Here is an 11,578-nt window from a genome sequence, read left to right on the forward strand (position 1 = left end):
CAGAGAATGTCAGGATAGAGGGGGCTAGGAACCATGACAGGGTGTAATAAATATTACATATATAGAATGTCAAGATGGAGGGGGGCTGGGGACCATGACAGGGTGTAATAAATATTACATATATAGAATGTCAAGATGGAGGGGGGCTGGGGACCATGACAGGGTGTAATAAATATTACATACAGAGAATGTCAAGATGGAGGGGGGCTGGGGACCATGACAGGGTGTAATAAATATTACATACAGAGAATGTCAAGATGGAGGGGGGCTGGGGACCATGACAGGGTGTAATAAATATTACATACAGAGAATGTCAAGATGGAGGGGGGCTGGGGACCATGACAGGGTGTAATAAATATTACATACAGAGAATGTCAAGATAGAGGGGGGCTGGGGACCATGACAGGGTGTAATAAATATTACATACAGAGAATGTCAAGATACAGTGGGTCTGTCGCACTTTGGGAGCTTTTAATCTGTGTGGTTTCTTTTGCTAAACAGTGTCCAGACACCTTATGACACACACAAGAGCAGAGATGCATGAAGGGAAGAAATGTGGTCAAACCCTGGAAAAGCGGGTTTGACCACATTTCTTATATGCACTAAGCCCCGGAGTGGTATGCAACATATATAAAGGGCATGTGGGGTGGTTTCATGGCATACGGGGAGCTCAAAAGTATAAATCCTGATGGGATCCAGAAACTGTGGGCTAGGACCCCAATTTTGGGACACATTTTTTTCTTGCTCAGCACAATCAATGCAATACGTCGTTTGGGGGTTGGTGCATGTTGCTGGATGTTCGATATCGAACATCCAGCACATTCTGTTTGAAGGATTCCTCCCCGATGTGGTCCACATTCACTGATGGACCTCACAAAAGCAGAGGTTCGGAGTAAGAAGTGCTTGCATATTATGCTCTTATCAGAGCCTCTGTCCCAGCAACTCAAACAGAATACATTTAGTTAAATAAAGATCCATTATTGCTGTGAATTGCAAAGGTTGCAAGGTGCCGGCATTCAGACAGTTTCTCTGGCAACTCATGATCACCAACTTTGCTGATTTATACTCAAACCCCATAGGTGTGCAGAAGAATCTGCAATGTTGGGTTACAGTAATAAGCCATGATAAGCACAGGCACACATCACCACTAAATTAATACCCTCTTATGAAGCCATGCAAATGTGTCATCCTAAAAGTAAACCGAATTGTCCTAAGTTAGGGTGGGTACACACCTGAACGACCGGCAATTGTGCCGATATTCAGGGCGATTTGCCTTCACCCTGGGCATTGCATGTACACACTGAATAGATTTAAACGATCACTGTTCCGTCCTTCATTCATACGAACAGCCTTGCATGTGATGCAATGTGATTGGCCGTGCAGCATGGCTAATCACACGATATCGCAAGCGACCACGGTAGTCAAATTGGTCAGATATCGTGCAATTGTGTAGTCGGCCTTACTTTCATGCTGATAAACTACAAAGAAAAATCATCACAAGCAGCTAGCTGGGCAGCTGGATAGCAATAAAATAACAGTCATACAAAAGGTCAACCACATTTTAGATACTTACCGGGGAGACCCCTTTCCATAGCCCCAGAAAGTTCTCATTACGAATTACTTTGAGAAAAATTTGTATCATCCCAACTTTTCTCCTGCAGACAAGCACAGGAAGGATTAGTATTATTACACCCTGTCACATATCAACCAAGTCACTTTTCATTCAATTATTTCTAAATCTAGAAACATCATTGTGCTGATATTATACAACTAAAGCCTCCACAAATATTCTACTTTGCCTCTCAACTAGGAACGTTCTCTATTGGTTATACCCTGCGGCAGAGAACTGCTGTGTCTGTAGCCGAGTCTTCACCAGGTCCAGAGGCTGGAAGAGTAGTGTGGAGCAAGTGCCGCTCAGTGAGCCGCATACAAACGCCTTACAGACCGGGTGCATCTGAGAGGGAGAGGTGAGCCGGTTACTAGGCACTAGGGTCTCTCCCGCCATCGCCTTTCTTTTCCGGCGCGACACTATGTCCCCATTCCGCGCGCAATGCCTGCTGCCGTTAATGTGATGTCTGCCGAACTGCCTTTGAGCGAGGAAAGAGGGCTACAAATAGAAAGTAACTTTTGATGACGTCAAAGTCATGTGACCGGAACAACTTTTGACAACAGTGAACCACGTGATTATTTTTTACTTACTTATTTTTCTTTTAACCACTTGTTAACTGGGAAATATTTCTTTCCGTCCTAACCACAAGCAAGTAACTGGCAGTCAGAGATCGACATACCCCCCATAATAACTATTGCGACTGTAGTGCGCAGCAACCCAACTCACTGTAATGATCTCCAAAAAGGTGAGTGAAAAAACTAATATATATATATATATATATATATATATTTTTTTTTTTATTATTTTATTTTTTTTTTATTATTTCTTTTACATTTTTATTATATTTTCAGAAAAGCAAAAAAATATATTTACACACATAATAATTAACAGAAATTGAAGAGAATAGACATGTTCATCCATAAAAAATGGGGGGTAAACTAAGTAAACAAAGAATTGTGTCCCTTACACAGATTTCAATTGTATTTTTCCTGGCACAATAAGGATTTGGGCATAAATAGGGCAGTAAAGCGGGCACAGGCACCACATTTTGTCATTTTGAATAAGAAGCTGTAGTTGTGCAGGGGTTCACTAGCTTCAGTCATCAAATGTTACACTTGGAACCCACAGAGGGTGGTCAGGTACATATGACCCACTTGCCATTTGCCTTGACCAACAAGGTTTTGGGCATGAATAGGGCAGTAAAGCGGGCACAGGCACCACATTTTGTTATTTTGAATAAGAAGCTGTAGTTGCGCAGTGGTTAACTAGCCTCGGTCAACAAATTTTATACTTGAAACCCACAGAGGGTGGTCAGTTACATATGACCCACTTGCCATTTGCCTTGACCAACAAGGTTTTGGGCATGGATAGGGCAGTAAATTGGGCACAGGCACAACATTTTGTCATTTTGAATAAGATGCTGTAGTTGTGGAGGGGTTAACTAGCCTCGGTCAACAAACTTTACACTTGAAACCCACAGAGGGTAGTCACATACATATTACCCACTTGCCTTTTTCCTTTACCAACAAGGTTTTGGCATAAATAGGGCAGTAAAGTTGGCACAGGCACCAGATTTTGTCAATTTGAATAAGATGCTGTAGTTGTGGAGGGGTTAAATAGCCTTAGTCAAAAAATTTTACACTTGAAACCCACAGAGGGTGGTCAGATACATATCATCCACTTGACATCTGCCTTGAACGACAAGGATTTGGCATAAATAGGGCAGTAAAGTTGGCACAGGCACCAGATTTTGTCAATTTGAATAAGAAGCTGTAGTTGTGCAGGGGTTAACTAGCCTCTGTCAACAAATTTTACACTTGGAACCCACAGAGGGTAGTCAGGTACATATAACACACTTGACATTACCCTTGACCAACAAGGTTTTTGGTATAAATAGGGCAGTAAAGCGGGCACAGTCACAACATTTTGTCATTTTCAATAAGCAGCTGTAGTTGTGCAGGGGTTAATTAGCCTCGGTCAACAAATTTTACAATTTGAACCCACAAAGGGTGGTTACTTACATGTTACCCACTTGCCAGTTGCCTTGACCAACAAGGATTTTTTCACAAATAGGGCAGTACAGCGGGCACAGGCACCAGATTTTGTCATTTTGAATAAAAAGCTGTAGTTGTGCAGGGGTTAACTAGCCTTGGTCAACAAATTTTACACTTGAAACCCACAGAGGGTGGTCACATATATATCACCCACTTGACATTTGCCTTGACTAAAAAGGATTTTGGCATGAATAGGGCAGTAAAGCGGGCACAGGCAACAAATTTGGTCATTTTGAATAAGAAGCTGTAGTTGTGCAGGGGTTAACTAGCCTTGGTCAACAAATTTTACACTTGAAACTCACAGAGACTGGTCACATACATATGACCCACTTACCATTTGCCTTTTCCAACAAGGTTTTGGGCATGAATAGGGCAGGAAAGCGGGCACAGGCACCAGATTTTTTTCTTTTTGAATAAGACGCTATAGTTGCACAGGGGTTAATTAGCCTCGGTCAACAAATTTTACACATTGAACCCACAGAGGGTGATCAGGTACATATGATGTACTTGCCATTTGCCTTGACCAACAAGGTTTTGGGCACGAATATTACAGTAAAGCGGGCACAGGGACCAAATTTTGTCATTTTGAATAAGAAGATGTAGTTGTGCAGGGTTCTACTAACCTTGGTCAGCAAATTTTACATTTGTAACCCACAGAGGGTGGTCACACACATATCATCCACTTGCCATTTGCCTTGACCAACTAGGATTTTGGAATAAATAGGGCAGTAAAGCGTGCACAGGCACCATATTTTGTCGTTTTGAATAAGAAGCTGTAGGTGTGCAGGGGTTAAATAGCCATGGTCAACAAATTTTACACTTGAAACACACAGAGGGTGGTCACATACATATTACCCACTTGACATTTGTCGTCACTAGTAAGAATTTTGGCATAAATAGGGCAGTAAAGCGGGCACAGGCACCACATTTTGTCATTTTGAATAAGAAGCTGTAGTTGTGCAGGGGTTAACTAGCCTCGGTCATCAAATTTTACACTGGAAACTCACAGAGGGTGGTCAAATACATATGACCCACTCGCCATTTGCCTTAACCAACAAGGATTTTGGCATAAATAGGGCAGTAAAGCGGGCACAGGCAACAAATTTGGTCATTTTGAATAAGAAGCTGTAGTTGTGCAGGGGTTAACTAGCCTTGGTCAACAAATATTACATTTGAAACCCACAGAGGGTGGTCACCTACATATGACCCACTTGCCATTTGTCTTGACCAGCAAGGATTTTGGCATAAATAGGGCAGTAAAGCGGGCACAGGCACTTCATTTTGTCATTTTGAATAAGAGGCTGTAGTTGTGCAGGGGTTAACTAGCCTCGGTTAACAAATTTCACACTTGAAGCCCACAGAGTGTGGTCACCTACATATGACCCACTTACCATTTGCCTTTTCCAACAAGGTTTTGGCATGAATAGGGCAGGAAAGCGGGCACAGGCACCAGATTTTGTCTTTTTGAATAAGTAGCTGTAGTTTTGCAGGGGTTAACTAGCCTCGTTCAACAAATTTTACACTTGAAACCCACAGAGGGTGGTCACATAAATATCACCCACTTGACATTTGCCTTCTCCGACAAGGATTTTGGCATAAGTAGGGCAGTAAAGCTGGCACAGGCACCAAATTTTGTCATTTTGAATAAGAACCTGTAGTTTTGTAGGGGTTAACTAGCCTTTGTCAACAAATTTTAAACTTGGAACCCACAGAGGGTGGTCAGGTACATATGACCCACTTGATATTTCCCTTGACCAACAAGGTTTTTGGCAGGAATAGGACAGTAAAGCCGGCACAAGCAACAGATTTTGTCATTTTGAATAAGAAGCTATAGTTGCACAGGGGTTAATTAGCCTCGGTCAACAAATTTTACACTTTGAACCCACAGAGGGTGGTCAGGTACATATGATGTACTTGCCATTTGCCTTGACCAACAAGGTTTTGGGCATGAATATTGCAGTAAAGCGGGCACAGGGACCAAATTTTGTCATTTTGAATAAGAAGATGTAGGTGTGCAGGGTTCTACTAACCTTGGTCAGCAAATTTTACATTTGCAACCCACAGAGGATGGTCACACACATATCACCCACTTGACATTTGCCTTGACCAACTAGGATTTTGGCATAAATAGGGCAGTAAAGCGTGCACAGGCACCATATTTTGTTGTTTTGAATAAGAAGCTGTAGTTGTGCAGGGGTTAACTAGCCTTGGTCAACAGATTTTACATTTGAAACCCACAGAGGATGGTCACACACACATCACTCACTTGACATTTGCCTTGTCCGAAAAGGATTTTGGCATAAATAGGGCAGTAAAGCGGGGCACAGGCACCTCATTTTGTCATTTTGAATAAGAAGCTATAGTTGTGCAGGGGTTAACTAGCCTCGGTCAACAAATTTTACACTTGAAACCCACAGAGGGTGGTCACATACATATTACCCACTTGACATTTGTCTTCACCAGTAAGAATTTTGGCATAAATAGGGCAGTAAAGTGGGCAAAGGCACCAGATTTTGTCATTTTGAATAAGAAGCTGTAGTAGTGCAGGGGTTAACTAGCCTTGGTCAACAAATTTTACACTTGGAACCCACAGAGGGTGGTCAGGTACGTATGACCCACTTGCCATTTGCCTTGACCAACAAGGTTTTGGGCATAAATAGGGCAGTAATGCGGGCACAGGCCCCACATTTTGTCATTTTGAATAAGAAGCTGTAGATGTGCAGGGGTTAACTAGCCTCGGTCAATAAATTTTACACTTAAAACCCACCGAGGGTGGTCACATACATGTTACCCACTTGACATTTGCCTTGACCGTCAAGGATTTTTTCATAAATAAGGCAATAAAGCGGGCATATCCACCAGATTTTGTTATTTTGAATAAGAAGCTGTAGTTGTGCTGGGGTTAACCAGCCTTGTTCAACAAATTTTTCACTTGGATCCCACAGAGGGTGGTCAGGTACATATGACCCACTTGACATTTGCCTTGACCAACAAGGTTTTGGGCATGAATCAGTGTTCGCAAATACGCGCTATAGCGCGTATTTTACCCCATATCGGGGACTGGGGACTCACTTTTATAAAGTCCCCGGGGACTCGCTGCGCTGTGGCCAATCCCTGAGAGCTGGCTGTAGCACAGCGCGTCCCCCTGCAGTAACAGACACAACGCTGTCTGTTAGACCGGCTAATGAGAGTCAGATAGATTCTCATTGGCTGCTGCTGTAGAAAGCCATGCTGGGATCAAGTGTCTGATCCCAGCATCGGCACAGCGTCCGTGCCCGGCGCTGGGACAGTGTTTGTTCCCAGCAACGGGTAAGCCACCGCGGCGGGTACCTGGTGGAAGGGACCGCCTGATCCCTTCCACCAGTGGCGGCGGGAGAAGCTTGGCTCCGGGCGCGAGCTGAGCGTAGCTCGCTGCCTGGAAGCCAAGTACCGGCGGCAGTGGTTTGGCACTGGCCGCGAGCTTTGGCTCGCGGTCCAGCAGCCAATAGGAGGCAGACGCGACAAGCCAATCGCGGCTCGTCGCGTCATAGCCCCGCCCACTCGCGGCGTCTTGAATAAACGCTGCTGAGCGGGAACACGATCAGTCCGTTGGCGGAGGGGAGGAGTGAAGACCTCCCGAAGAGAATAGAAGAGCGGCGCGGCAACAGTTCCCGGCAGCCACGCAAGAGGCCAGAGGACGGCGCGATCAAGAAGGAAGAGGCGGTGCCGCTGGCCAGGACGGGCCAGCGACAGAAGACTGAAGCTGAGGACCGAAGAGGACTGCGGGGGAGGAAAGCAAAAGAGCTAACGAAGCTCCCCCCCCGCAGCCTCTTCCACCGTACCGGTAGGCGGCCATGGGCCACCGGTCTTTTTTCACTCCTTCCTAGACCACCAGGGTTGTCGGGCACTAGGCCCGTGGGATAAATTCAGGCAATAGGCCTGTGGGTCTCTAGGCGGGCACAAGGCCCAGGCAACATAGGGGGCTTTAGGCCCAATTGAAGGTATATGCCCCCCAAATAGGTGTGTGACTTGGGCATTAGTCCCAGGTCACTAGAGGGCCCACCTATTTTCCTTTTAGTGGCTTGGGCCTAATGTCCAGGTCACTTACACCTATTAGGGGGGCAGATACCTTCATTGAACTGCGCACTGCACAGGGGGACCTCTCCTAGGGGCACTACACAGGTAGACCTCTCCTGGGGGCACTGCACAGGGGGACCTCTCCTGGGGGCACTGCACAGGGGGACCTCTCCTGGGGGCACTGCACAGGGGGAAAGTCATATTACATGAAAGATCATGGAGGCATTAAAACATGCATTTAAGGAGCTTGTGGGGATATCTGATGCTGTTGGGTGTATCAGATTTGGATTTTTTGGGAGCATGTGGGGATGTGTGGTGGCATATGGGGAGCTCTAAAGCATAAATTATGATGGGACCCAGAAATGGTCAGGTAGGACCCCATTTTTTTAAAGTGGTGGGTCGCTGGGAACCACAAATTTTGTCGCTCAACGCGATCACTGAATAGGGGAGTAAAGTGGGCACAGGCACCAGATTTTGTCATTTTGAATAAGAAGCTGTAGTTGTGCTGGGGTCAACTAGCCTTGGTCAACAAATTTTACACTTGAAACCCACAGAGGGTGGTCACGTATATATCAACCATTTGCCTTGACCGACAGGGATTTTGGCATTAATAGGGCAGTAAAGCGGGCACAGGCACCAGATTTTGTAGTTTTGAATAAGAAGCTGTAGTTGCGCAGAGGTTAACTAGCCTTGGTCAATATATTTTATAGTTTGAACCCACAGAGGGTGGTCACGTACATATTACCCACTTGCCAATTGCCTTGACCAACAAGGATTTTAGCAAGAATATGGCAGTAAAGTGGGCACAGGCACCAGATTTTGTCATTTTGAGTAAGAAACTGTAATTGTGCAGGGGTTAACTAGCCTCGGTCAACAAATTTTACACTTGAAACCCACAGAGGTTTGTCACATACATATTACTCACTTGCCAATTGCCTTGACCAACAAGGATTTCGGCATGAAATAGGGCAGTAAAGTGGGCACAGGCACCAGATTTTGTAATTTTGAATAAGAAGCTGTAGTTGTGCATGGGTTAACTAGCCTTGTTCAACAAATTTTACATTTGGAACCCACAGACGGTTGCCACATACATATGACCCACTTGACATTTGCCTTCACCAACAAGGATTTTGGCATAAATAGAGCAGTAAAGCGGGCACAGGCACCAGATTTTGTCATTTTGAATAAGAAACTGTAGTTGTGCAGGGGTTAACTAGCCTCGGTCAACAATTTTACACTTGAAACCCACAGAGGGTGGTCACACACATATTACCCACTTGCCATTTGCCTTCACCAACAAGGATTTTGGCATAAATAGGGCAGTAAAGCAGGCACAGGCACCACATTTTGTCATTTTGAATAAGAAGTTGTAGTTGTGCAGGGGTTAACTAGCCTTGGTCAACAAATTTTACACTTTAATGCCACAGAGGGTAGTCACATACATATCACCCAATTGCCATTTGCCTTGACCGTCAAGGATTTTTTCATAAATAGGGCAATAAAGAGGGCATAGACAGCAGTTTTTGTCATTTTGAATAAGAAGCTGTAGTTGTGCTGTGGTTAACCAGCCTTGTTCAACAAATTTTTCACTTGGATCCCACAGAGGGTGGTCAGGTACATATGACCCAATTGACATTTGCGTTGACCGACAAGGTTTTGGGCATGAATTGTGGAGTAAAGTGGGTACAGGCACCAGATTTTGTCATTTTGAATAAGAACTTGTAGTTGTGAAGGGGTTATCTAGGCGTGGTCAACAAATCTGACACTTGAAAGCCACAGAGGGTGGTCACGTGTATATCACCCACTTGCCATTTGCATTGACCGACAAGGATTTTGGCATAAATAGGGCAGTACAGCGGGCACAGGCACCACATTTTGTCATTTTGAATAAGAAGCTGTAGTTCTGCAGGGGTTAACTAGCCTTGGTCAACAAATTTTACATTTGAAACCCACAGAGGGTGGTCACACACATATCACCCACTTGACATTTGCCTTGACCGACAGGGATTTTGGCATGTAATAGGGCAGTAAAGCGGGCACAGGCACCACATTTTGTTATTTTGAATAATAAGCTGTAGTTGCGCAGGGGTTAACTAGCCTCGGTCATCAAATTTTACACTTGAAACCCATAGAGGGTGGTCAGGTACTTATGACCCACTTGCCATTTGCCTTGACCAACAAGGTTTTGGGCATGAATAGGGCAGTAAAGCGGGCACATGCACCAGATTTGTCATTTTCAATAAGAAGCTGTAGTTGTGCAGGGGTTAACTAGCCTTGGTCAACAAATTCTACAGTTGAAATCCACAGGGGGTGATCACATACATATCACTCACTTGACATTTGTCTTGTCCAGCAAGGATTTTGGCATAAATAGGGCAGTAAAGCGGGCACAGGCACCTCATTTTGTCATTTTGAATAAGAAGCTGTAGTTGTGCTGGGGTTAACTAGCCTTGTTCAGCAAATTTACACTTGGATCCCACAGAGGGTGGTCACATACATATGACCCTCTTGACATTTCCCTTCACCAACAAGGATTTGGGCAGGAATAGGGCAGAGAAGCGGACACAGGCACCAGATTTTGTCATTTTGAATAAGAAGCTGTAGTTGTGCAGGGGTTAAATAGCCATGGTCAACAAATTTTACACTTGAAACACACAGAGGGTGGTCACATACATATTACCCACTTGACATTTGTCTTCACTAGTAAGAATTTTGGCATGAATAGGGCAGTAAAGTGGGCACAGGCACCACATTTTATCATTTTGAATAAGCAGCTGTAGTTGTGCAGGGGTTAACTAGCCTCGGTCAACAAATTTTACACTTGGAACCCACAAAGGGTGGTCACTTACATATTACCCACTTGCCATTTGCCTTGACCAACAAGGTTTTGGGCATGAATAGGGCAGTAAAGTGGGCACAGGCACCAGATTTTGTCATTTTGAATAATAAGCTGTAGTTGTGCAGGGGTTAACTAGCCTCGGTCAACAAATTTTACACTGGAAACTCACAGAGGGTGGTCACATACATATGACCCTCTCGCCATTTGCCTTAACCAACAAGGATTTTGGCATAAATAGGGCAGTAAAGCCGGCACAGGCAACAAATTTGGTCATTTTGAATAAGAAGCTGTAGTTGTGCAGGGGTTAACTAGCCTTGGTCAACAAATTTTACATTTGAAACCCACAGAGGGTGGTCACCTACATATGACCCACTCGCCATTTGCCTTGACCAACAAGGATTTTGGCATAAATAGGGCAGTAAAGCCGGCACAGGCAACAAATTTGGTCATTTTGAATAAGAAGCTGTAGTTGTGCAGGGGTTAACTAGCCTTGGTCAACAAATTTTACATTTGAAACCCACAGAGGGTGGTCACCTACATATTACCCACTTGCCATTTGCCTTGACCAACAAGGATTTTGGCATAAATAGGGCAGTAAAGCGGGCACAGGCACCAGATTTTGTAGTTTTGAATAAAAAGCTGTAGTTGCGCAGAGGTTAACTAGCCTCGGTCAATATATTTTATAGTTTGAACCCACAGAGGGTGGTCACGTACATATTACCCACTTGCCAATTGCCTTGACCAACAAGGATTTTAGCAAGAATATGGCAGTAAAGTGGGCACAGGCACCAGATTTTGTCATTTTGAGTAAGAAACTGTAATTGTGCAGGGGTTAACTAGCCTCGGTCAACAAATTTTACACTTGAAACCCACAGAGGTTTGTCACATACATATTACTCACTTGCCAATTGCCTTGACCAACAAGGATTTCGGCATGAAATAGGGCAGTAAAGTGGGCACAGGCACCAGATTTTGTAATTTTGAATAAGAAGCTGTAGTTGTGCATGGGTTAACTAGCCT

General features: G+C 44.5%; 1 protein-coding gene across 5 annotated transcripts in view; it reads right to left on the reverse strand.

The window, feature by feature from the left end:
• Positions 1 to 2,125, reverse strand: part of SLC25A38 (solute carrier family 25 member 38) — a 193,420-nt gene extending 191,295 nt beyond the window's left edge. For all 5 annotated transcript variants that reach the window (XM_088481222.1, XM_088481223.1, XM_088481226.1 and 2 more), the window contains exons 1-2: positions 1,833 to 2,125; positions 1,574 to 1,655 (exon numbers count right to left, since the gene is read on the reverse strand). In XM_088481222.1, coding sequence (XP_088337348.1) covers positions 1,574 to 1,655; positions 1,833 to 2,005 — 255 coding nt within the window. In that variant the 5' untranslated portion in view covers positions 2,006 to 2,125. The remainder of the gene's footprint in view (positions 1 to 1,573; positions 1,656 to 1,832) is intronic.
• Positions 2,126 to 11,578: the final 9,453 nt, after the last annotated feature.

Source organism: Taudactylus pleione, unplaced genomic scaffold (assembly GCF_031769625.1).
Source record: "Taudactylus pleione unplaced genomic scaffold, aTauple2 ptg000266l, whole genome shotgun sequence".
Classification (NCBI taxonomy): Eukaryota; Metazoa; Chordata; class Amphibia; order Anura; family Myobatrachidae; genus Taudactylus; species Taudactylus pleione.